Below are 27,925 nucleotides of genomic sequence, written 5' to 3' on the forward strand. Positions count from 1 at the left end.
TCATGATATAAAAGTCTAGTGTATATTTCTTTGATGTAATGTGTCTCCTCAATATCAGGGAGACTATAATTTTCTGGGGGCCTTGTTTTCTGAAGATAACCAGCTGTGGTAATAGCAGGCATGAAAAATGTCCAGCAACACACAGTACATTTTTAAACGTTATGAGGTTTCCTATTGACCAATCATATTTTGATCTCAGAATTAAAAGATACAATAATAATATTTTTATGATGTCAGTATATTCAAAGATTTTTTAAAAACTTGTATTATTTGAATCTCACAATAACTTTGTGAGATAAATCAAGAAAGTGTTTTTATGCTTATTTTTACAGATGTTAAACTGAGTCACATATGACTTTGCAAAGCTGACATAGAAAGTTGGTGGCAGAGCTTAGACTAGAATCCATATTTCTAAACTGCTAGATCAGCACAGGTTATCTGTTACCTCCACAGATCAATACTGTGGATCAATGATGTGACAGTCTTAATGACTTCTAAATGCTTTCATGATGGTCACCTTTTAAACATGCACAGAGGGAGTCTTCTCTTTCCTTAGCGCCTGGTTTAAATTGAATGGTACAGTGGAAAAGTCGATCAATATTAGGACAGTCCCGTTCGTGGTCATAAGAATCCTTAGCAGTTCAGGCAGCCCTTCCTTGTTGGTGGGGGCTTGTAGGGAGTGTCACGCAGTTTGGCTAATTGCATTAAAATTTTCCAGATGTTCTCACTCTGGAAACATGGACTTGCTGACTACTGTTTACTCTATGCATCCCTGAAGACACACAACTCCTAGAAACATTCATCTCTTCCATGCTCAACTCAAAGTTCATCAATATGAAAAACAATTTCCCCTCACTTACTAAAATAAAACAAAAAACTAAATTAAACAAAATGAGCAGCATACACACACACACACACACACACACCCCTCAAACGTCATACCAAGGCAAAGAGAGAACTTTGGCTGCTGCTGAAGATAACTCTGAGGGAAATTATTTTCCCCTGATTCATTTTTCATTAAAAAAATACATTCTCACTATCAAGATCACCCTCTCAGAGCCTATGAACAAGGGTCTGGGGTAGATTTTTCTCCTCAAACCACTTATTCTTCAGGTCAAGTAGCAAAATAATTCTTCATTTCCTGACTTAACATTACCATTTGTTTGCTATCCTGAAAACTCCAAGTCCTCACGTTGGTTTAAAGACACCATTCAGTTCACGGAACACTTTGCATGAACCTAGAACCCAGACGAGCCCAACCTCATACCTCTCCCTAAATCAGGCCCTTGTCTAAGAAGAGAATCCTCAGCAGCACAGAAACCAAAGAAGAAAACCACTCCTTGCTTACACTTCTTGGGTCTGTTGCTTTAGGCTCAATCTTTCACTTTCCCTCTCCCTTAAATTATTCCCATATGTCTGTTTCCCCTCTCTTTCATCAGGAAGGGGCATTTCTCCAGCTTTGGGTGATAGTAGGTGCAACCAGTGGCTGAAGCCCCACCCTTCTTCCCTACCTGCCCTCCCCCTTCCTGGTCCTCACCAGGGGCATGGCCTCCTCTGTCTGGTGATCGTACCAGTTGCTCCAGGGCTGTTTGCTCCCACTTTTCTGTTGCGGTTGACGACACATGACAAACCTAACCGCACGAAACCAAACCCAGATTTTTCTCAACAGATGTTTCTTTTGGGGAACAAATAAGCCTCCTGCCTCCTTCCTCAGAATGATTGGGTGTTCTAAATTGCTCCTATCTGGATTTCACATAGTTTAATTCTGGTCTGTTGGTTGCCACTGGTTCCTTTTGTATGTGCTCACTTAAAATTATTTACTTTGAGAAATTCAAATGGTGGCATTATCCTCAACAAGTCCTCCAAAACTACTGAGTAGACCACAGGCGGAAGAAGAGCAGTTTCTAATGGTATATTTTCCTGTAACTTTCTTCCTTGTCTTTATCATTTTACTTCTAACTTTTAAAGTCTGGCTTTAAACAAATTTTTATTGCAATTTCCACCATCATAAACCAAACTTGAGTTCAGGTGGGCAGCTTGGTAACAATTAGCCTGACATATTTCTCTAACCATTCTGCCCAATCCCTGACTAGCACCCACTGACTCTATTCAAGACCTTTATGCTGTGTGACTATGACTCTAAACGGATACTAATAAAAAGATGGACACTCTGATCTCTGGCACAGAATACCTTGTCTGGTTACCAACACTGGAAAATTAGCCACTCTTTTTTCCTTCTCTTTCTCATTAAAAAAAAAAAAATTAAAACAAAGAATTTTCTTTTCTCAAGATGCAGAATCACAGAGTGAAGTAGGTAGGATGTCAAAGGTGCCCGAGACCTCTTCCCCATGTAGTTGTCTCGCCTTCTCCTTGAATGCTGTAGGCACTTGATTCAGTCTGAGCATTCAGGCAGGAAGACAGAGATGGGCTTCATGAGTGGGTTGGTCTGGGAGCCTTTGAAACAAGAGCAGAGAACCCAGTCAATTGCGATAACATCGTACAACTCCTTTCACCCTACACCTGACCCCACCTCTCTAAAATCTGGGATGGGTGTTTGTGCGGTTAGCTGTTTGCAAGTGGCCATTTTATGACAGGAAATGACCAGGTAGTGTTAACCCTTTCCTTACCTTTAAGGATAATGGCAAATCTGCCTGTGCAAATTTCTATAGCATTTGGGGCCCAACCTAAGGAGAGGGTGGAGGGAGTTCATTTTTAGAAAAAGAGAAAGGGTTAAATACTGCCCTGAGAAGCTTCATGGACAGATGTTTTTAAATGATACAATGTGTCAGACTGGTAATATATTTTTGAAATACTAATACAAAAATGTGTTAATGCTACTTTTAAAGATAAATTTTAAGAAAATCAATTGTAGAGGGAAATAGAATATAACCTGCATTGGGTGGGAAAATTTTTGCATAATTTTCCAAGTTTAACAAAATCAATATTTCAAAATCCAGGTTTGAAATACTTTACATAAATGAATCGGTTTTGGGAGAAAAAAAGAAGCATACTTGGTGTCTATTGTGGATATATATGTATACCAGTATATATCTCTATACATATGTGTATATATATATGTGTGTGTGTGTATATATATATGTATCCAACTTTACTAAATAATATACTGTACATATACACCCACCCCTAAACTTGTGCATACTATATATATATAAAATGGCCACATTTCTTGCGTGTGTCTGTCCCCGGAAGGGTGGACTGATTGTTTTTGGATGTCTGCAGCTGTTACCTTGAAGGATGCAATTTCATCTTTCATTTATTTTTCCCCATCTAGACTGTATCAGGATAAACTGTAACTCCAGTAAGTTTTCCCTCAAGTTTCATTTTGTTCTTAAAAAAAGAAAAGAAAAACTGACTTTATTTTGTTTACTGTTTTATGAGCTGTTTTTTATTTGAATTATTTTATTTTTTGACTGTGGAGTTGGGGGGTACTGGGGTTGACAGGATGAAGGGCTGGGATGATGGTAACAGGCTGAGTGTGGCCCGGGGTGTGGTTTCTGAATTGGGGTGGGTCCTCTCTTCTTTCCTTGTATTTGCTCTATATGTGGAAAAGGAGGAAAGGGCATCTGGATAATGAAACAACTTGAAAATGAATTGAAAGAGTAATTTCTTGTCTTAGGGAGATAACCCTCAGGGGTCGACAAAAAGCATTAGAACAACCAGAATGCACTTCTCCACTACCAAAGGCTTCAGAAGCTTCAGAAAATAAAAACAAAGTTCATGGCCCAGAAGGTGGCTGCCAACTCTGACATTTCTTTCCTGGCATTTTATCACTGTAGGATTTTTTTTCAGGAGGATGGGCAAATCATTGTTCTTGGTGATAATGCAACATTTTAAGCAAAGACTTGAGACACATTCTTATTCTTCTGAATGAAGAATTCTGGCTTATTATTTTTACCTTATCCCACTCAAATATTCCAATTCTTGAAGAAGGGTCTTAATGAGGGACAGGCTGGATATTACTTATGGATTTCTTCCTCTGCCTCAGAAATGAACACTAACTGGAGTCATGAGGTAGGGGAATAGGAAAGGGAAGAGGAAGGATGGGCGTGAGGGAAAGAATAGGCCTAGATGATAAAAGGAAGAAAAGAAGAAATATACTTTGAGTCTTATAGCATATTAGATTAGTTAAGGTAATTAAATAACTAACTAGGGTAATAAGTCAGGGTAATTACCTGTAACAAACAATCCCAACATTTCAATGGCTCAACAAAAGAAAGATTTATTTCTTGTTCAGGCAAAGTCCAATGCCAAACGGGCAGCTCTCCTTGTCAGCTTTCTTCAAAGAAGTAATTTAGGCATCTAGGATTCTTCCGTGAGCTGAGTTCACCACCTTGGAGTTCTTCATGTCTAGCTGTATCCATAGGGAAGAGAGAGAGAGCGAGCTTGAATGGTTATCCAGTGTGTTTTATTGCCTTGCCTGGAAGTGACATACCTCACTTCTACATACATTTTGTCAGACATGACTCCATCCTAAATGCAAAGGAAGCTGAGAAATATAGTCTTCTTGTGGACCCAGGAAGACAAAATTGGGTTAGTTGAGCATCTAATTCACATAATTCTCAATATTATCTCCTCATTTTTTGCTTCTTTCCTCACTAGGGTTTTCTGTAGGAACAAACTCAGAAAAGGAAATAATCCAAGTACATTTCACTTACTTACTCCGTCATGTTAAATATTTTACAAGTGCTAACTAGTTTTACCTTTTTTCTTGGGAGATATGTTATCAGGGTGACAAACTAATAAAGACCAAATCTACTTTTTTTTGGGTAAATGTTCCATATAAATTAACAACAACCAAAAAGAAATGTAAACAATCGGTATAAACAATCGCTTCCCACAGTAGACTGCTTTATGTTTGTCTTGGCGTCACTCTCAGTTAATTTAAGCAATGTCCTATTTTGCTGTGTTGAAACATTTCTAATTAGCCAGAAATTTCTCATGATATTTAGATCATTAAAAACCTCACTGAAGCATCCTCTTTCTCTAAAGACTGGTGTTTTCTGTTTCTTTAACAAGCTTTATTGAGGTCTAATTTCCATACCACAAAATTCATCCATTGTAGGCCTACGATTCAATTATTTTTATTAAATTTATAGAGTTGTCTAAACATCACCACAATGCGTTTTAGAACATTTCCATCACCCCTAAAATCTCCCTCATGTCCATTTGCAGTTAATCTTTGCTTCTATCCTTAGCCCTAAGTAACTACTGATCTGCTATTGTCTCTATAAATTTGCCTTTTCTGAACATTTCATATAAATGGAATCGTGTAATATGTGGTCATTTGTGTCTGGCTTCTTAAAAAAAATTTATAACGTAACTATGGAAAGCCTTTTCTTTTTCTTTTGCATTAGTTTCCAGAAATAAATAAGGTGGAAGCTGAGCATGGAGGTGGAAATACTCGGCCAAAGTTGAATCTGGCATCTTCTGGCTTCAGAGACTTATTTCCAGAACAGAGAACTGAGGGATTTATTGGATCATTATATCAGGACTTGCTTTTTGAGCATTATCCATACTTTATCTTGTAACTAATTTCACATATTCTGTCTGATCAGCCACGGAAAGTTATTATAAGACAAGTTCCAGAATTCTTCCCCCTGGGAAGACAGTGACTCTCCTCCAGGGCACAGATGCCAGCAGGTTTTCTAAACCTGGTAAAAGATTCTCCATTCAGAGCCACCAAAAGCAGCATTGAGAGGAAATGTGTCAGCAAAGATGTGTTCCCAACTTTTATTACAGTATAGAAAAAGTATAACTGGTTTTAATTCAATATTTAGGTAAAGAGCAAAAATTGGATTTTGGAAATCAACTTTGAATTCTCATGATAAATCTTTGACATACTAAGGAAGTTAATTTTGGCAAGAGCACCAGAGAAAGAATATACAGTGCCCAGTAATTGAGCAGTGGTTGAAAAGAAACAAAACGAAACAAAATAAGACAAAACGTGAGTCCTTTAAACTAATCTAAGACCTTCAGTACTCAGGTATGTAGACATGTACCCAGGGGAATATAGAGCCACAAAGTAAATGTGATACATTTTCTTGAAGTCAATTTTAATTGTTGATTTGGAGTAAAAACTTGAATCAAAACCAAAGTGATACATTATGAAGAAGAATGGAAATAAGAGTGAATATTCAATTTATGAATCTTATGTTTTACAAAAAAATTAACAAGAATTTAAAGACATCATTTTTATTGTGTGTCTTCTCTAATCCATCGCTGGCATTATTGGCACTTGGGTGGAAAAGTTTGAGAAGACTATGCAACTAAATTAGGAGAGAAAATAGGTACTGGTGATTAGAATTTCTAAACCCCTCTTCTCACGGAAGAAGGATGTCAGAGTTCATAGTTCAACCTGTTATAGAATCTCATGTTGTTTCTGTAATGTGTGCACATCCTCCTCTTACCCAGCTTCTCACTGTGAGAGTACAAGAAATAAGACTGGTGCAGCCTGAGTTTGAGAGGGAGAAGGTTTTCCTCTTGCCCTCTCAGCCTTGTCTCCAGCTGTCATTTCAGTAGAAGTCATAGGGAGCAATTGCTCGGGTTTCAAAATGGACCTTCTTTTTTCCCTTTAAGGGACATAGAGAATTAAGCTTTAACCAACTTTGAATGTAAGTCATGAACTTGTCCAGTAATTCTGTTTTAGAATGCCTGTCTTCTAGAAAGTTAGGCAGGCAAAATACTGAATGACATCATCTATTTTTTTTCTTGTTTATCTGCTACAAAATGTTGTTTGTTTGGGGCAATGGCTGTTTCTAAGGGTTTGTGTGACATTCTTTTTACTGGAGAGAAGAGCATGAAAAGAAGGATGATCTCCAAGAGTAAAGAGAAAGCTTCTAGCCATGATAGAGGGCAGTGATCTTGAGACAAAAGCTACTTCCTTTTGGCTTTGCTGGCCAGCCCTTCTGTCAATGATTGCAGCCCAGCTCCCTGCTGAGTGTTTCCAAGAAGCAGAAATAATTTTCTAATCAGCTTCTCTGCCTTTCTCCCTTTCTTACCTTCTCTTTTTCAATACTTTGTCTTTCTCCATAGTATCTGTGATATATATATTGTTGCTCATTCCAAATCTTTCTACCCCTAATTTCCAAATCCTCCAAGAGTATCACACCATAAATTCTTCTCTGGCTATTATCACCAAACATATTAGAGAGTGTGCAAATCAAGGTCTTTGGTTGAATGGGGGACATTGCTGGGTTTGATTTATCTTGCAGGAATATTTAAAAATTTATAATAAGAAAATTTCCAGCTTAGAACTTACTTTTAAATTACAAAAGAGCAACAGAGTTGGCAGTCATCATGGTGACTCCAACTCCAGGGTGACCTGAAGAACTGCTAAAGAAAACAGAGCTGCTTTCTGGAGAATTACTGGAGGCCATCACCTGTTCCTATGGTTCCAGTTTTGCGAGGCTGGCAGTAGCCTAAGAGGATGCAGTTCTGAAAATAGGTATAAACTTCTTGTCGGTCTCATGGGTGTTTGCTCAAATGAAAGTCTATAAAATGGTTTGTTGTCTTTTACCCTGTCTGATTGTGACTCTGCCCTACGATTTCCTTACCCCTACTGCATTCTATCCCTTTCAAGCCGTGTGCAGTATGACTTGAATGAATACAATGAACTCATAGTAATTAAATATGAGTAAGAATGAATGAATATAGTGAACACATATTCATGGATATCAATTTCCCCTTTCTTTCAATCTTTGCCTCTTCTCAGAAGCTAATTCCTCTGTGTGTCGCCATTTTCTCAATCTTTCTAAAAAAGGGCTATATGTTTCTCATGGAAATTGTGTTTGAGTATATGCCTGGTTATTAGGTATATGCAGAATGGCCCCCCTAATCACTTTGAACCTGAAGTCTTATTAATTTATGTGTAATGCGATTCATTTTTTCTTCTTAGACATAGAGGAGAAAAGACATAGAATGCCATACAAATATATACTGACCTTAAAACACTCAAACTCCACAATGCATTTATTTGTGTCAGAGAACAGCTTTGGTAGTCTCGTCCACTTCCGATAGACTCTCTTGTCTTGGAAGCATCATAGAGATGAATGATAATATGGGAGCTGTATGAAAATAACATCACCAAGATATGTGTCCAAATCCTACCTCCGAAGGCTGCTAGTGCTTATTAAATCTTCCTTCTTTTGCACCTGCTTGCCTAGCAGCTGTTTTTTTGCCCTTTGCTTTAACTTATTTGCCTTTGGTATCTAAGAAGACTCAATTTCCAGTGTTTTGGCAAAGTCAATAGTATATGGGTGATTCTTGCCTAGTTTTGGCATAGTTTCGTGAGCCACAGTTTATTACACTAGACTTCTTATTTTCTTCTCTTTCTTTTTCTCTCACTTTCTCCTCTATGGTACCAGAATATGTGACTTCATCTTTAGGCCTGGTTTATCTAGAAATCCCAGAGCTGAATTTTTTAGTTTATCCCTTTGACTCAGAAACACTTACCTCAAGTCAACCAGGAAAGCTGACTTCTTCACTATTAAAAAATTCTTCTGGGAAGGAAATTATAGAACCCCCTTTGGTCTCCATTCTAAGATTTGAATAACCATTACTATTAGACATTTGCCTGACCATACCACTTCTCTTAACAGAGTTTTAGTGGGGATGGAAAAATCACAAAGCAGGATCTTATATGTAATCATGTAGTGTCTATCAAACTATCAGCATCACACCTGAGACTTTCTATTTCCGTACCAAATGATTATACTCTACTTCAGCTTTTCTCAAAACCTAATTTTTGAAAGATAATACATAATTTTGTTTCTCTTTGGCATGTTTTATGTTTCTTGTAATGTATCAAACACCTCAAGTCTAAGTTTATTTATAGCATCACTAATAGCCAGATTTGAGTATGATAGTAGGATTCTTTCTAAACATTTAATATTAAACTCTTCTTAATAAATGTTAATTCACAATGTTTTTATTTTTAAATAGTTAAAAAAATTGCACATGAAACAGAAGGCAAAGTTGTAAAAATTCTCCCTTTTACCCCTAATCTTAGTGCTCAAATTCTCTTCTCGAAGACAACCAAAATTATCAGCTTTTTGTATATTCTTTTGGAGCTAATCTAGGAGTCTACAACATATAGTTATAATCATATTCTCCTCTCCTCTTTTACTTCCTTCTTCTTGACACGATGTTAACACCTTCTTCTGAATTTTGCCTTTTTTCCCTTCAAATTTCTTAGAGACTATTTCATGTAAGAATATATAGATCTACTTTGTTCTTTTTTAATGGTCACATAATATTATATTTTATGGAGATATCATATGGGATTAAATCAGCACCCTGCTGATATACATTTAGATTTTTCTCAGCTTTTTACTACTACTAAAAGTAAGAAAATGTGTATTTTTATTCATTAGTCTTTGCATGCATGTACAAAAAGATCTGTGGGATAAATCCCTAAAAGTGGGATTGCTAGGTCAATAGATAAGTGCATTACAAATAATTGGACTCCAAAGAGGTTGTACAGCTCTACATTCCTACCAGCAATATGTGAATGTTTCTCCTCACCCTTGCCAAACACCTTGTATTATCAAACTTTTTATTCATTTTCTCAAAATAGCTCTTCAAAACGTTACTGTCACATATTCAAAGGAGACCCCATCACCCATAGTCTTTTCCATCTATCCTTTCACTTCAAGTATATGTGGGGACCATTCAAAACTTTGGTGACCACTTATAGCAGAAATCTTTTAATAGAAATCTTCTATAGTAGCACTTCATATGTTAATCCTCTTTTAGCAAACAGTGGTGGTGTAGAAAAGTGGTAATATGTTATAGTAATTTTGTGTGTTTTCCTCCTATATTCCTGTTTATCTGTGTTGGAAACCAAGCAGAGAGAGGCATTTTAGTGTAATTAGCTAAACTACCTAAAGAGCAAGGAGGACTCTGGAGCCAAATAGCCTGGGTTCAACCCTTGTCTATACACTAATGAGCTATGTATCTTTGGACAATTTACTTCAACTCTCAACTTCCTCAACTGTAAAATGGACATAATTATTGTATCTACCTCTTTGAGTAAGAACAGAACCTAGAAGAAAAATGCTAAATGTGTGGTGATGATGGCGATGGTGATGATGAGTAATACTATCATAGTATTACAACTGAAAAGATGATTTTTTGAGAACTGTACTTATTTAAGAATAGATAGCTTTATATTCTTAAAACCGTACTTGGTAGCTTAATTATAAAATGAGCATCCCTGCTTTTTCCAGTCCATTACTCAGGGCAATAATAAACTCTTTTCAAGGCCATCAGAATTGCATTGGATTCTGCATCAATAACATTACTAATAAGACCATTAATGAGATCATCTGTGGGTCATGTTGAGGTTTTTTTCCCTCAGTGTATTATGATAAACAAATACTTGACGTTAACCCAGAACTAATGAAAATATTTTGACTTCATGAGTTCTTCTATGTTTGTTTATGGGACCTTGATCACATTTAAATAAAAACTCGATAGTGTCCTAAGTGAAAATATTATCTTTAAAACGCACAGATCTGATTAAATGATGTCATCATATTTTGACTTTAATATCTGCTAAAATTAATTTTGCATAATCTAAACAGTAACTAAAATAAAATAGAGTCAGAGAAATAAGAGTTTTTGTGGCAAGGGTATGGATTTCTGGCTGATAGCATTATAGTCTATTTGGCTTCCTTGGCACATTCCTATTATAGCTTTAGAAGTCACCATGTTCATGCAGACCATGGTGAGAAAGGAGGGCTAATTCACCAAAAGGAGAAGAGTCATCCTCTTCTTGGGAGATCTTGTATTTTGATTTCAACCAGTTTATTGAAGCATAGCATGATGAGTCAATATGTTAAGAGATTCATACCTGGGCATTTGGGTTACTGAAATTACCTGTATACCGTACAAAGGCTCTGGTTCAGTCCTTATTGGATCCAGACACTTATGCCCAGAAAAGTACAAAATTAGTGACCATTTAGCAGTTAGAACTACAGTACCATCTATCCCCAGCTTTTGGGAATATCCTTTGAGAACAGGTTAAAAGAGACACTAACAGAAGAAACTTATTCAGTGGTGTTAGCTATGGCCACTTTTTCTGTGATTTCAAAATGGTCCCTGGCCTCTAGGATGCAAATATATCACCTTTTGGTTTGCTTCTCTTATGTACTGTGAGCACCTGATATTGAAAAGTCTGCTCAGAAAGGTACTTTACCATTTGCTATTCATCTGGAATTTAGAAAGGATAAAGGGATTGGGATCAAGCACCCAATTAAAGAGTAGATGGGAAGTAAGATTGAAGCATCAGATTATAAATAAGTGGCTTCCCAAGGAGAGTGTTTTCGTTCTCATCAAAGGAAAAAGCAGAGGAAATAGAGAAGGAGAAGGAGAAAACAGATAAGTCAAAAACACTAGACCTCACGAAGTGTATACTTGTAAGCAAAGTTGATAGAGTTATTGAATTGTAGGAAAGATTGCTAAATAAAGGAGTAAAATTTCTCTATCTGAACATCTTAAAAATAGGTAAACACTTTGCGAACTTAGGAATGATCAATTGTGAGCTATCAGGCAAGAGAGGCAATATATAGACTCCTGGAACTGTTTTCTAATCACAGTTCAAGTCACTGTCCTTAACCATGTTAAATTGGTGTCCATAGCTTGGAGATATATACATACCTTATGTCAGCACAGCCTGAAATTTTTACGCTGATGTCTGCCACTGTATGATTTTTATGACCTGAAGCTACCTTGGATATAGTATATGCTCAATAAATAATTGAGTCAATGAGGTAATAAAATGTACCCATCCATCTACCTTCATTTATTACTTATACAAATACTCTTAGTAATCAACACAAGAGGTACAAGCCCAAACATTGTAAACTACAACTTTTGATCTTGTTGTCATTCCAAAAGGAAGAATATTAACTGAAGAGTGACTTTGTTCTCTTATGCCTAATAATCAGAAAAAATATATATTGCTTTCTCTATAAAATAAGGAATTTAAGACAAAATGAAGATTTTCATGAAGTCTGATTGGCCAAGTTTTGGTAGGGGTCAGGAAAATTTCATGAAGGAAGATGAATATGTATCAGTAAATATTACATGTCACTTTTCCTCAATTTTCATTCACTTATTCCATGAGCATTTACATGAGAGTTAACTGGGTTCCAGGTGTTGATGTCAATTTTAGGGATTTATTCTATGGATTTCCAAGGAAAATGCAGAAGAAATCCTATAGACTGGGTACGCTCCCCTCCCCCCTTTTTTTTTCCATTTTCTATTTCTCTTAGATAAAGTGGAACTCAGATGCATGTATCTCTAAAATCCAGATGAGTTTCTCATAGGTTTTGTTCAGGGACGGTTCATTTCAACATTCCACATAATGTTTTCTTTCCTTCGCAATATATGTGTATTCCTCATGCTGAGGCCCTGAACACTGGTCTGCTTAGCCAAGTGTTTTCTCCTGACTTCCCTTTTTTTTCTTTTGGCTTGCCCTGCGATCCATCATCTGACCACCTGCGAGAGCCACGCAAACTGTGTTCCTGTTCTCCTTTCAACAGCTGACATTTCAGGAACTATAATTTGGGGGTAACAATGGTGTTTCTGTTTTTCCTTCTACTTTTTGAAGGTTTCTTCTTGTACTCTGGTTCATTTTATTTGTCCAATTGCCACAGTAAGATTTTCAAGGTGATAAGTTTAATAAGTATTAGTGTTAGGCACTGTTTATATTTTGGAAATTAGGAAGGACCACGTTATCAATGAGATGCAGGATGTATAATTGACCATTTGGCAAGCTGACATTGGCAACCAAAATTCCCCATTCCTGTTTGATGACAAGACAAATGTATCAATGCGTATACTGCCTATATTATATATAAAGTTCCCTTTATTTATATATTCCCTATATATTATATATACACAATTCCCTGTATATTATACATATGTGCAAAATATATCATATATAACATATATGTATCATATCATATATATGATATGTTATATCTATATAATATATATTGCAGCAAGTTTCACCCATATGTTATAGAGGAGAAGACTTTAATTTGAATTTTAGAGTTTCTTGAACAATTAGCCACAAAGTACAGATCTTCCTACTGATTCAGAGCATCTCAACAAACACAGTTTTCCTCAATTTTAAAATCAATTTTGGGAAGAAAACTTAGAGACCAGGAGATGTAGCTTCTAAAAGAAATGGAGTAATTTTCTGGCTGTTCTATTGACTATGTGACTAAAATCACAAGACTGTCTAACTAGGAGTTTTTAGAAGTTAGGAAAATAAATCTTAAAGGGATATATACGTTTTTCTTCTAAAAATGAAATTGTTTCAGAGTAAAGCTGATTATATCTGTATGCAAAACAATTATGCTATCATCCCCAAAGCTGTGTGCCAACCCTTTGTCAGCAGCAGTGTTTTTAGTAGTACTAGAAGGGCCCTCTTTGGGATGGGAAGCAAGAAGAGGTATCAAGGGGTGGAAGCAAGAGGTGTGATGTTTAGTTATAATGATCTAAGTGTCCATCTTCCTGAGAGGCTGAAATTATATTGCAGTAGAAGAAGGTTAAAAGGCACATGTGTTCCAAAAGAGAGACAAAATATAATAGAGATCATGTCCCCTGAAGCAGTCTTTGAATGGTTACGAGCTCTGGATCCTCTCAATAGGCCTGTTTGGCCACATTTTTAAATATCGACATATTACAAATGGGGAAACTAAGGCTTGTGGAAGCCAAGTGCATTGCATCAGGTCTCAGGGTCATTAGCGGCAGGCATGAGTCTTCATAAATTTCGTTTTCTGATTCTTAATCAAATGAGCACTCTTTGTCACCTAAGTCAAGCTATCTTATAATGCTGACATAGGACATTTCTTTCTTCAGAATTAGTAAAAGGACAAAAAATGGAGGGGAACCACTGTGAAGGTACCAAATTAGAAAGGATAGTATGACCTAAACTCTCGGATGTTGGATGAAGAGCAATGTGAATACAATGAAATTTAGTTCTGAAATCTAGGAGATGACAGAGAAATTAACTTGGTGTTATCCACAAGTGTGGGCAGGATAAAATCTAAAGCAATAAACAGAAAGCTAATTTTCTGTTCCAGAGATAATAAAAAGTAAGAAAATTAGAAACACTAAAGGTAGCGCCCTTCGATAGCTCAGCTGGTAGAGCGGAGGACTATAGAAACACTGAAGGTAGAGGGAGGAAAGCCTGTTTATTTTCTATGAGTGGTTTTCCTGTGATGATCTGTCAGGAAACCCTTTTCTTTTCTTCCCCCCCAGACCCTGAGGGGTAGGAACTACCCCATTGACCAAAATGAGGATGCCCACGGGAGTGGGATGGCAAGAGCAACAGAGAAAGAAGGCATGAAAAGAGCAGAGGCAGCAGATGGTAACAGCAAATGAGTGCGGGAGAGGCAAAGACAGAGAGACAGGGCACAGATAAGTTATTTGTAATGGAGCGACATAAGAGTAACACGTTTTATCACTGTAGGAAAATGTGTCTTTCCAATCTCACAGAGAAAAAGAGAGCACAAAGGAAGATGGATAAAGAAAATATGATGAAGCCATTGGGCTAGAGGATGGCTAGTGTAGGATTACCATCTCCTTATGAGAAGAAATTGATAGTTGAAATTAAACTCCCACTGGATACCTGTCAATAGTTGGAATGTTTAACTGTTTGATTCATTTATTGTTATTTACAAGCAAATTCCCTTTTGATAAAGGAAACAATTAAAAAAATACTTACTGAGTATCACAAATAGAAAGGTTGGACATTGTATCACCTTAATGACTAAGTGCCCAGGTACTTATCCGTGTCTGAGTTTATTCACATCCCTATAGACCTGGTAGAAAACAGACAGCTAGGAATCTCATGATTAACATTTCTAAGGCATGAAAATTGAACACCAGGTGAAGACACTACCCTATTCTTTCCCCTCCCCCAATTTTCCCCGGACCCTTTTTCTTTTTCATCAGAGCAAAAATAGATGCTGCTATGTCCATACACAGGACATTTACTATAAAATTTGGAAAACCTTTGCTATTAAATAAAGTGCATCGACTTCACAGATGGCTACTAATTATGGTAAAAATAATAGCAAAGATTGATTGTTTTGTGCATGCCAGGCACTGGGATGAGAAGTTCTCTTGCATTATTTGTTTAATCTTCACCACAGTCTATAAGGTAGGTATTATTATCCTCATTTTAGAAATGAGGCTTAGGGATGTGAAATGCTTTTCCTGGCCTCAGATTCAGGCTGTTTGATCCCAAAGTTCCTGCTCCTAACTACAGCACATATTGCTCTCCTGCTCAGATGCTGGAGTGTTGATACTCGAATGAATGCAGTCCACCACTCCAGGACTAGTGTTGATGGTCCCCATGAACGACACCACTTCTAGTCACTAATAAATCCCATTTATTTAAGTTGTCTTTTGGTAACTTTGACCTTTCCAAAGTTTCAGAGCGGGGCTTCCTCAGCTCAGCTTTATAGACATATTAGCGTCCCATTCTTGTTCATGACTAGTCTCCTAGGCACTGTTTAATATATGACTGAAAGATACATGACATTAGGGATGCATAGAGGATGAATTAGGAATTATCATACAGGTATAGAGACAATGACTAAGAAGAGGGTGGTGGTAGTGCCATAACTGATCGTTGCTGAGTCAACTTCCATGTGCCCGATGCTTTGTTGACTTTCTCTTGGTATTGTCTGTCTCTTGTCTCTTTCCATTATACTAGTGCTGTAGGTGCTGTAGTCTTAACAAACAGATTGTGGTTGCCCCAACCCCAAGTTCTCTTATACCTCTCTTCCTGTATCTATGCTTTACATCATACACTGTATACCCTGCCTCTCTGTACCTGCCTAACCAACTGCTGCTCGTCCTTCATGGAAGCTCAGGGGTCAACACCCATGGGAAGCCTTCCCCTCTACCCCAGACAGTCTAGGTTTGTCCATCTCAAAGGTCCCATAGAACTTTGAATGCACATCTTTCAGAACTCTCATCCCACTTGAATTGCTCTATTTGCTTACGTGTATATCTCCTGAACCAATCTCTAGGCTGACTCCTCACAGTTGGCAAAATGTCCTATTCCTCCTTGTATCTTCACTATCTAGCACATTGCCAGATGTATAGTTAGCATCAATGCACATTTATTGAATTAATAAATAATTATAAATTTAATAACTTGAAACTTTGGGCCACAGGAGAAACCTGCATGGATGAATATAGATTTCTTTTTAAGAGGAATATTATTCCATATTTACAAAGAGGAAAATGTCAGCAGATCAGGTGAAAATACCATAGATTACCATGCTGAGGACATTTGTCTAACTCCTGAAGAGAAAGATGTTTTTAGAAATCCTTACTAAATACTCCCATGTTGGAAGGCTAACATTTAATATGAGGAAATGTTCTTTCAAAAAAATCTAACCCTTTCATCTAAATGGTAGTGGTACAAAGAGATGTTTACGATACAAATTACTTTTGTGCAATATCATTCTGTACATGTCAAATTTGTGTAGGTTTTATGTCTTACCCACCCTGGATAGAAAGCTATATGCATTCCTGTATTATTTTTATGGCTTCTGGAAGCTTCACGCTGATCCTAAAGAGAATGAGGAAGATGAATCAGAGCAGAAAAACAAAACAAAGACAAACAACACAACAGCAGGAGGGGCAGCGTTACCTCGTGGAAGGAACAGAATTTTCAGGTTCAGTTAAACCTGCTCTGCTATTCATTAGCTCTTGGTCCTGAGGCCATTTCTCTGAGCCATTGTTATTGTTAGTAATAGATATAATATCATTTGATGAATTAGAAAAATATCTGAAGAGAAGCCTAGCTCCCAACCACGTGATTTCCATCCGAACATTTAAACAGGCACTGAAAACCACAGTTGCTCTTATGGCCTGGTGTCTCTCAGCTTGAATTGCTCGTTGATCATTTGAACTTGTAACAATGGAAACATCAGTTTCCCCAGGCCTCCTGGGTACTTGTCTAACCTTTCTGACTTGTCAAAGGGAATTGCTTCTTTTGTAAAATATTTCATGGGAGACAGGACAGGAATCAGTGTTTGAAGAAGCTGAGTGTACCCAAGATAACTTTGAGGGTTTTAATGCAGGGGTTTTGTGGCAGCTGGTTTAGAATCTTGTGTGAAATGAATTCAGGGCTATTTGACTCATTCCAAGAAAGGTCACATTAAAGTAAAATAAGGGTTACTTGAACACAAGCTCTGTGATACCATGACGGTGATCTGATAACTGAGATGGCTGCTCAGTGACTAGCAGGCAAGTAGTGTATACAGAGTGGATACACTGGACAAAGGGATGATTCACATTCCAGGTGGGATGGGGCAAGAGGGCGCAAGACTTCATGCTACTCAGAATGGCACACAATTTCTAACTTATAAATTACTTATTTCTGAAATTTCTATTTAATATTTTCAGACTGTGGTTGACCACGGGTAACTGAAACTGCAGAAAGTGAAACCTCAGATAAGCGGGTTTTTACTGTACTAAAACTTACTATGGCTATTATGTATGACTTGGCTTGTTCTAAATTTTGGTAGACTTTTGATACTGCATTTTGTAAATTTGTAATTGCTCCTAGATGTCTTCCCTCAGGGCCAAAGATAAATTAGGAATCCTATGAACTATCCTTTCCATAAAGATTTGGACAATGGCATACAATGCACCATTTTCATGGCCAATGGAACCATGCCTTATTTTTGAATGTTGACATTTAAGGGATTGAATCTTTGACTGGTATAGTTTTTCTGGCAAAAATCAGTTATCCCTGAGTAGATGTGACCAATAGTCACATGTGTCCATGTTAATGTCTTCACTTCCCTTTTGCAAGGACTATCTTCCTCTGGTGCCCAGTTGTAGATGTAAGGTAAAACTCCTAGTCCATTTTTACTGAACTTCAGCCTTTAAGAGTCTAAATTACCATTTAATTTCTCTAGTGGATTATCAGCAACTATAAAACAGAATTTGAACATTATCACACTAATGTATCATTGCTGCAGAAATCCCATGGGCTAACTGAGAGGGGGGAAAAAAGGAACATTCCAGGAATAATTGACCATTCACATCTTTAGAGTGATGCTATCCAATGTCTCAGTCTCTGATTTGTTATTCTGTATTCACCTATACCTAATCTAAGGATGAATCAAATTAATCCTATTCAAAGGGAGTGGATGATGGGAAAACTATTAGGTCCCATCAGAATACTGTATTTTAATGGAAAAACTCTGTCCTTTCCACCAAAATCCACAGAATCTTTGGAATAGAACAAGAGCAAATTGGTTTCAAGTTAATAAGTGAAAGTGAAGCACTTGCTGTGACTATAATGACTGCCATTCCTAAGGGCTGCGAGGCTATGCCATTTTTCAATGTCTTGCTGGAAAGAATAATGTATGTAGGCTTCTACTGAGCAGCCGTTATTGGCTTGCCTTGTCCCTGCCTTCCTTGTGATTTGGAGCACTGCAGTGGAAGCTGACCTGCTGGGCTATTTACCCATCTCAGCCTCATGGCCAGCTCTTACTGAAAACAATGTCAGGGGAAAATGACAACGTCTCTTCAGGGATCTAAGCTAGATTTCATGTAGTATTTGTATTCATGGAAGAGCATTTCCCATACTGTAAGTATACTTTGTTCTATGTAACAATATACTTAGTTGTGTCTGACTTTATTGTCAGCACGTTTGAAAGGCACATATCTGAAGACTCTCCATTGGAGTAGTAATGTCCTTTTACTCAAATTGTCTTGTACAAAGGACCCTCTGTCTCCAGACTGAGGGTTTGTGTCACAATTACCTGCAAGCAGCAAGTGTCTATTGATGAGGATTTCCTCACCTTTTTATGTGATTACTTGTTGGTTTAGCTTTCCCATTTAAATCACCACTTACTTTATAGTTCAATTATAATGGATCCAAGTGCTACCAGGGAGTAATTCTCCTGATGGCAAGTTACATGTTTGGGAGGCAGGTTAACTTTCAGACTCACCCTCTTTTGGAGAGAATGTTGCTTCACTGTCTAACTAAACTAACTAACTAACTACCTAACTAACTAACTAAAAATACTGAAGCTCTTATTTAAAAATTTATCTCACAAATGAGAGTCAGTGGTATTGAATAAACTTCGTCACTGAATATTTCCATCGAGACTTGGAGACTAGGTGGTCCACTCTAAAATATCCAGACAGACATTGGCTAACTTTTGCTATAAATGGTCAGACAGTAAATATTTTAGGCTTGTGAGCCATATGGTTTCTGTTACAACAACTCAGTTCTCTGTCACAGCTCCATTCTGCCATTTTAGTACAGAAGCAGCCATAGATAATATGTAAACTAATGGGCAACGCTGAGTTCTAATAAAACTTTATTTATTAAAACAGGCAGCAGGCCAGATTTGTCCCAAAGGCCATAGTTTGCAGATCCTGTACTAGGACTAAAAGAGAGATGTATTTGTAGAACCTATGTTTGGGAAGTAGACTAAACTACCTAGGATTCCAAACTATAAGGCAAATGGAAATTTGAAAAACTATTTATTTAAAGCAATTTTTATTCTAGGTGCTGGTAATGCAGCCCTGAACAAGACCGTAGCTGACCCTATCTTTATGAGGTTTGCATTCTATTTGGGATGTTTGTGAATTTACAAATGCATATGTACATCAGATAATGCTCAATGCAATAAATAAAATGAAACAGGTTAAAGTAAATGCCTGGAGTGGGGAGGAAGTACAACTTTAGTAGGACCATCTCAGAAACTTTTCTGAGAAAATGACATTTGAGCTTTGGAGATATGAAACTTGAATGATGAGAGGATTCATCCTTAGGAAGGTTTAGGGAAAGAGTATTCTGTGCAGAGGCATTCACAGAAGTCAAGGGCTTATGGAAGACATATAGTTGGTGTGTTTGAAGAATAAGAAAACACAAGTGTGGCTATACCACGGCAGGTTGGGCAGGGGGAAAGGAACTGTTTGGCTTTATCTTTGACTGTCCCCATTAGACTGACCTATAATCACAAGTTTGAGTTAAGGAGCTCGCCTTGTGCTTCACAATGATCCTTTGTTTTATTCCTGTTTATTCCCTTGGGGAGGCAAATTCACAGGTATCTGGAGTAAGTGCTTGATATCAGAATATAATTTTCATAAATTCTAGTCCACTATTATTAGACTGGAAGCAAGCCAGTGTTTTAGTTGGATAGTTAAATCACTATTTGAACCACATTTAATGAGGAGACAGGGATATCAGAGGTAAGACTTGTAGGGTTAAGAAAAGAGCAATATAGAAGATTCACAATAGTCAATGATCTTTGATTGCTAAATTGGATAAAACAGCTCAACCATTAGTAGTTCCACTACAGATAAGGCCAAATGCCTCAAACTCATCAATTAATGGGATACTGTAGACTGGAAAAAACTTTGATCTACCCTAAAAAAATCAACTCAGTTTGTTTTACAGAAAATATTGCATCTCATCCTGTATTATACGGTATTTTTATGAAGCTTTAGAAATAAAATTATTTTAAATTCACCATTTGAGGTTGTGAAAACACTTATCCAAGGAGAATTGCTTGTATCTAAATAAAATGTCGAGTTAATTTGACTCAAAATGAAGTCCTTTGCTTCAATTAAGTAGAACTTGAGGAAATGGTTCTAGCAGAATTAAGTTCAGCTGAGGGAAGTTAATTTCAGTGTCTCGCTTTGAAAGGCAAGTTAGTTTTGTAGGCAATGGCGTTTGATAACAACACCATTGTTATCAATGTAGCATTGATGAATGCTAAAGAATTCTGTGTTCTGTTAAGAATTACTGGAAGAGACTAGAACACTATAAGCAGTAAACTATTATAATTTGAGATAACCAGAGGGAGAAGTCAGTCTAAATTAATGAAAGAATGGATCATGGATTTTTAAAAATTAAAATTGTTTTCAAATACATACAATAACTCGACCAAGATGTGTGTGTATGTATGTGTTGTGTATTTCCATGCTAATAAATGATTCTAGAGAATATATAAGCCCAACTTATTACTAGTATTTTAGTTGATTAAAATAAAATATTTCCTTCAAGTTACTTGTGGCATGCTTGAAATTATTTTGCTTTTATAAGCGAGGTAAATGGGCTCAGCAAAACCGGTTCGATGTCTTAATTTGCTTCACATAGTCATTCTTTATGGATACCATAAAAGTACATATTAACTTAGATTCTGTTACAAATTTTAAATTTGAATTTGATTCTGAATTAATAAGTTTTATTGAAGTAGAAGTCTAAATGCAGCATCTCTTCCAACATAATATAGGATTTCCAGGTTAATTGTTCAGGAGAATGAAGGTAAGAGATTATGTTTTGTAAAACAGGCTAATTTTTCTCTGCCTTGTCTTAGCACAAGATATTATAGGGGTTTAAAAAAATTGTTTAATTTACATCAGGATTAATATATCCACTTTTCCTGATGTTTCTTATGTGTAACTAGCATAATACTACATGCCAGGGAGTATTAAAGAAATTTATTTAACAATAAGATAGTATTTGGTAGCTCCATTTATTTTTTTCCTTTTTTTAAGAGGATATAATGTATTCCTTTAAGCATCCTGAATCTTTTCTCTGGGAGTTGGCAGCAGCAACTGTTATAAAGGCAACATTCTTGAAATATGGATCTTAATCATATCTAATGCTGTATCCATCAGAGTTTCCATTTTATATGGCACATTCAACTTCATTCATCTGACAACAGTGAAATAATGCTACTTGGGTATCTATGGAAGTTTTATTGAATATCATCAAATGCTTAGCAAATATTTAAAACATTTCACATATTCTTACTATTAGGAATCACACATTGGAAGAGGATTTCCTGGTTTGGGAAATTTAATGTAATGAAAACGTAAGAAATATATCTGGGCCTGAAATGGAGGTAGAATAAGCTGATAAGTTTACTAAGTGGCTTGATACTTCTTACAGAACAAGATAGTAGAAATATTATTTTTCTACTAAACTATTTGCCAGACCAAGACCATGTGACTCACTCTTGTGTCTAAAGCTGGTGATAAAGCTCGCACTTTCGATTTGCAAACTATAGCATGCAAGTATTAGAAAATTGGTGAAGCAAGCCACATTTCTCACTGAAATGGATTGGACAATAACACGTTCACTCATTTGCAGTTTTCCAAGAGTTTTCATGGGTGATTATCAACCTCCATTTCCTGAAAAGTCCTGTGGTTTTGAATGCCGGCATCATCACAATTCACTTTCTCTTAAGCTTCAGTAATAGTGAGCAAAAAATAATGTAGTTATCATTCACATTTTACATTTGATTGTTTCATAAATAGTTGAACCATCACTTAAGTAGGCGAAATTATTCTCTCTCATTCTTTGCCTTTGTTCAGGATCACATATGAAATTGTTTTTCTACAAGATAGCTTTCTACTTCCCTTGGTCTTGAGAAATTCTTTAAAGATATATATTTTATAAAATTGTTTCTAACTCAAAGGATACTTAGCCTGGTCTCCTGGATTAAAAGTGGTTATCAAGTTTTCCAGGTGCTTATGATCATACCTGTCAAGCAGTTAATGATGGCTTCTTCAAGAAGTCCATACAAGGTGTGGACACAAACAAATGCTCTGATTAGTTGTTCTTGCCATGAATAGATGGTCCCTCTAGATTCCAGGTGTTAATACTCAGCTGGATGTTTTACTTTACAAGGAGGCAGCCATTCATGAAAAACAGATGTAATTACACAGCATTCAGGTATTTCATAATTAAACTAACAGCTGATTGTAACATGGCACATGGCATGAGAATTTGCAACTAGGCTAACGAGGAATGAAGCCACAGCCTAGTCTTTATTCTCTCTTGCTATTTGCTTTGGTAAGTAAGGCTGGGTAAAGGCATTCCTTGTGAATGGGGATAGGAGGATGGTCAGGAAGGCCTCCCCAGGTGGGGCCATTGAGCCTCTGAGACCTGAATGAAGAACAGGAGTCCACCTGTGGGTTCTAGGGAGCAGCAATTCAGGCAGCGGGTTGTGTCATGGTAGAGGTGGGAACACAGTAGGTGGGCAGGACAGAAAGAGAGCGTACTTGGCTGGAGAGGGAACAAAGGAGGGCGTGGTAAGAAAAGAGTCAAGGGTCAGGCAGGGTCTTGCCTGTCAAGGCAAGGAGTTTGGATCTTACTCTAAGAGCAGCAGCAAACTTTGGGGATGTTATAAGTAGATGAGTGATGTGATCCAATTTACATATCTCAACGTTCCCTCAAGAGGTTGAGCAGTTTGTTTAAGGTGAGACAGACACAAAGAAGAAAGAAGGAGGCGGCTAAATTGCTCACCTGGAACTCAAACCCGGGTTCCTCTGCCTTTAAACCCCAACCCAGCATGCTGTACTGTTTTACTTGATCGCCAGTAGTAAGAGATTGGAAAGAAAGTGTGTAGACAATGGCAAGAGAGAAAAACAGACTGTAGACATTAAAGTCAAAGGTTCCATTATTTTAGGAAAATTAAATAGGGCAGTTAGTGCCAACTCCTGGGAATTTTGGGGGCAGCTCACCTTTGAGTGGCAGGCCTCTATGTTCCTTGCTGTGTGATCTTCAACCCCTGTGACCAGGTCAACGTGAGGAAGCGCCTATCTAAATATTCCACTCAGAAGAGCAAAGCTTCGTTTCTGAGTCCTCAAGTTCAAAGAGAGCTAGTTGGTTTGGGTCTGCTGAAACTCTGTTGCTGAATTTTCTCTTCCTTCTTGCTCATAACATGACTGTCTAGCCACTCTTACCTTCACTAGCACATACTAACTGCAGGAAGCAGCAAGGTTTACCAGGTTAAGGAGCAAGTTGTACATTAAACACTGTACCCTGCCCTGCTAAGTGAAGAGCCACATGCAGCATGTGGTGGTGAAAAAAAAAGGAGAGAGAGAGAATGCTCCTTAAGAATTTTCTTGTGTTGCAGGTTCCCCTCTGCTCCCCTCCCACCTCCCACCCACTCCCAGTCCATCTGTGAAGCCTGAATTCTTGTACAGGCTATCTGTCTACAGACGCCCCAGCCTTAATCACGTTCTCTGTATTGTGTATCACTCCTAAATCTCTCTACCTATGTCAGTTGTTTATCAGCTCCCTTTGGCTGTCTGCTCTTTATCGTATTATTGATCAGTCCATCCTGGGTATTTCAGGTTGGGAAAGAGAGAGAGGGAGAGGGCTGGAAAAGGAAAACAGGAGTAGAGAAGAGCGGCAGACCATCAGTTAAGATGGTCCCAAAAATAGCTCAGCCAGGCTGATGATAGCTCTGCTTGCAGCCACCCCGCATGGGATTTATGCACTTCGCTTCTCTCCTGAAATGTATTCCACCAGCTGCTCCTGCAGTTGGTGGTAGCTGGTGGTGGCGGCAGTGGGCTGGCCACACCTTCGGAGAAGGAATTGAAAGCAGTAGATTTGGGGCATAACAGGCTCCCACACAGGGAGATGAGATTCCTCAGAGCCTGTTAGAACTCCCCAGGTGTGAGGCATCTATGTTCTTTTTCAACTATGATCTGGGTACATGGCATCCAGGTTTTTTTCCCTTCAATTTTTTTAATGAGGTGGACGGATAAGTGATGAGAAATGGTTATATTTTCCACCCACTGTATGTCTGTCTGTTATTTTGTTGCTGTTGCTACAGTTTATTGTGTATACATAGACTTTTTTTCTCTATTGCACCTTCTGTTGGGGAACTCAGCTACACAAAGCTCTCAACCTTTTATTAAAACGTTGGTCTTATACAGGACCTTCATTTCCCAAGGCACCTCTGCAAAGTTGCCAGATCTAATAATGTAGTAAAAATAAGTGCAACTTTTATAAAGGGCCCTGCCCCTCAAATATGCTAAGCCTGTGTCATCTAGAAAATGCAATGTTTCTCACCTTGATTGTATCTCGCGATATAACCCGTTCTCAGAATGAAATGCTCTTGCACAGGCTCTCAGAATTTTGTAATGAAGATCCCTCCAGCCTCTATACCTCTAATTCTAGTTTTTTGCATCCAGATTCTCCCCTGAAGCACTGTGGGTGTTCCTATAAATTTGCCATACTTGTGATTTTGCTCTGACACGCAGCACACAGTGAACCAATTTTTCAGATATCTTGCAAAACTTGTCTACTTCAACCAAAACCTCTAAGTATTAAAATTGAATGCTCTTGGAAAAGTTAAGATGTTTAAATTTTCCATATCAGAGAGCCTTAGAAAAGAGGCAAGAAACAAAAGGAAAAAGGGGAAAAGAATGTTACTTATTCTATTATCTATCATGATGTGGAGGGGCGGGGGAGAAAAAGAACTTTCTCTCTATAAATTCGAGCTTCTGCTGCCCTCACTATAAATATTGTTATTCAAAAAGGCTTTCACCTGCTTCTTGGTAGGCTATTCAGTGAGGGATAGGATATGAAGAGCAATTTTGTTGTTGTCTAAGCGAAGGGCTAGCTAAAATCGTCTTTTTCCTCTGCTCCATCCTCAGAACATCTAATTCACTAGGTCAAGTCGGGGCCGAGAATCTACATTTTGATGAGCATGCTCAGTAATTCTGATGTAGATTATCTGGGGACCACAACCCAAGAAGCTCTAGTTTAAATTTCAGTAGAATTTTTTTTCACAAGTGAGTGCTGTACTTTGGAACTCTTGAGAAGAGAGGAAATTGAGGGAAAATAAAACAGCATCATCTGTGTCTTGCATGATAGTTTAAAGGGCTTCAGTATTCAGTATTTCATGATGCGTATTTTGTTTTGTTTCATTTTATTTTAATTTGTTGCACAATCACTGCGTTTTTATGTATAATCCATGTTGAGGTGTGAATGGGACAATTTACGTTAGTGGAAAGACTTTCAGCATTGGCAAAAAGCTGGGAGAAAACAGACTATGATGAGGGAAGGTTTGGACTGAAGTCCTACAGTAGGTCAGGAGCAGCCATTTCCTTGTTGCAACCCAGATAAGGTCCACATTTCCTTCTTTATGCAGCAGAGAGCTATATTGAACCTCAGAGTGCCCATGAGGTGTATGTAGTCCGTTGCTCCCTCTGGTAAAGTCTCTCTGGATTCCACGAAGTCAATGTTCAAGTTCACTTAATCCACATCGCCACCTACTGTTCACCTCCATCCCTAACTGGGAAATTTTTTCTTGGGGTTGGGTGGAGATGAGGTGTGAGAGGCTACACCGTGAATGCAAGGGGAGATGATGAATGCACCTCTATGGACTCCTACGTAGGATGCTTGATTTGCATTGGCTTATTCAGAATTACAGCATTTCCGTCTTTATTTCTAAGCTCTCCTTTTATTTCAACCCAGAAGTGTTAGAAATAGCAGCCAAGTTCTGATTTAAATGAAAACAAACCTCTCGCCAACCATGTTTAAGGCCCGCTCTGTTAACTTTAAATTTTTATTGATTTGGGGATTTAATGTTGGATCCCACTGTGAGTAACAGCCACTTTGGGCCTTTTGAGTGCTCAGGGTAGTTGTCAAACTAATTTATGGAAGGAAATCTGAAAACGCTCTGCCCCGTCCTTTTTTTCTTATTTTTGTGTTTTTTTCCTCCTTGAGAACGTTTCCGACTTAAGTTGAGCAGGGAATACTCTCATAGAGCACCCTTCTCTGATTCAGTTAGAAAGAGCAAGTGTCCTTTGAGAAATACCTACTGGTGGTTGCTGGCCCCTTGCTCCTGTCCCTGACATCTCCAGAACTGGAGGTAGAAGTCATCCTATGGGTTTCTCTGGTCTTGCACTTTGACTGTTTCCTTCCATGAGTTTGTTCTTCATTTAATCTTGTTTTGAAATGCATCAGTTATCTGAGCTCCCATCTTTAGCAAAGACCCACTTTTGCATGTTATTATGTCACAGGACACTATTCTAGAAAACAGATATTTGCATAGATGTAAAATCTTGTGTTTATAATTTTTAGACTTAGGTTAGGCAGCATATTTTCAATTTGATTTCTTGGAACCTAAGGCTGAATATCCGCATTAGAAGCTCAAGGAAGGCTAAGTAGACTTTCCATTGCAGGACGTTAGATATAGGATTGTTTTAGGTATAGACGAGATATTAGTGATTTAGATTAGATATTTGATATTTGGTTTCAGATATGGAGTGATTACCAAGGAGAATAAGATAGGACTAGTATACGCCCCTTGTTCTCTTCCCTTTTACCTCTACTATCTAGGGTACATAATGGAGGTTTTATAACCAAGAATGGAGTCTTTAACTGTCTTAACTTTGTTCCTGTAGCAAATTTTCTTCCATTAAAAAAGGAAATTAAAAAGTCATTTAACTACCTCTTTATTTTAGCAGTTTTTCATAAAGGCTATCTTAAACTATGCTATGCTCTTAGATCATGACAAGAATAATTTTTAAAAAAATTTTTTAGGTTAACAGCCTCACTTAAAAATGTTACTTCGTTCTTGTAACATGAATTCTTAAAGACATTTTTTACTGTCTAGGAGAATGTAGATGCATTGATCTTCCTGATAACTATATTTATAATATGGAAGTGAAATCATGCATGTTAAATCATAATATTAATAATAACTACCATTTATTAAGCACTCACTGTCTGCCAGGCCTTTGGCAAACGCTGTTGCGTGCATTATTGTACTTAATTCTCGGGATAACTCTGAGAGGTCAGTATTATTCTTTCCATTTTACAGATGAGGAAATTGAAACACATAGAGATTAAGTGACTCAGCCAATGACACAGATTTAGTAAGTGGAAGGAAACGAACTTGAATCCAGGGTCAGCCTCCTTCCAAAAGCTCATATTCTTAAACACGTGGCTCGTGTTCACTCATTTGGTACACAGTAAGTGTTCCATTACAGATGAGTAGTCATGATATTATCATTTGATTGATTGATTAATTCCATGGCTAGAATAATTATTAAATTTGATCAGAAGAGTCTCACTCTTTGACCAATA

General features: G+C 37.5%; 1 protein-coding gene across 21 annotated transcripts in view; it reads left to right on the forward strand.

Annotated features, from left to right (window-relative positions):
* Positions 1-27,925, forward strand: part of NRXN3 (neurexin 3) — a 1,439,541-nt gene that overhangs the window by 516,697 nt on the left and 894,919 nt on the right. For 13 of the 21 annotated variants that reach the window (XR_011504710.1, XR_011504711.1, XR_011504714.1 and 10 more), the window contains one exon: positions 3,293-3,319. The exons of the other annotated variants lie outside the window; for them this stretch is intronic. Coding sequence is in view for 10 of the 13 variants with exons in the window: in XM_070514127.1 (XP_070370228.1) it covers positions 3,293-3,319 (27 nt within the window). In the remaining 3 variants the exon portion in view is untranslated. The remainder of the gene's footprint in view (positions 1-3,292; positions 3,320-27,925) is intronic. 21 annotated transcript variants of the gene reach the window in all.

The sequence above is a fragment of the Equus asinus genome, chromosome 7 (assembly GCF_041296235.1).
Source record: "Equus asinus isolate D_3611 breed Donkey chromosome 7, EquAss-T2T_v2, whole genome shotgun sequence".
Taxonomy (NCBI): domain Eukaryota; kingdom Metazoa; phylum Chordata; class Mammalia; order Perissodactyla; family Equidae; genus Equus; species Equus asinus.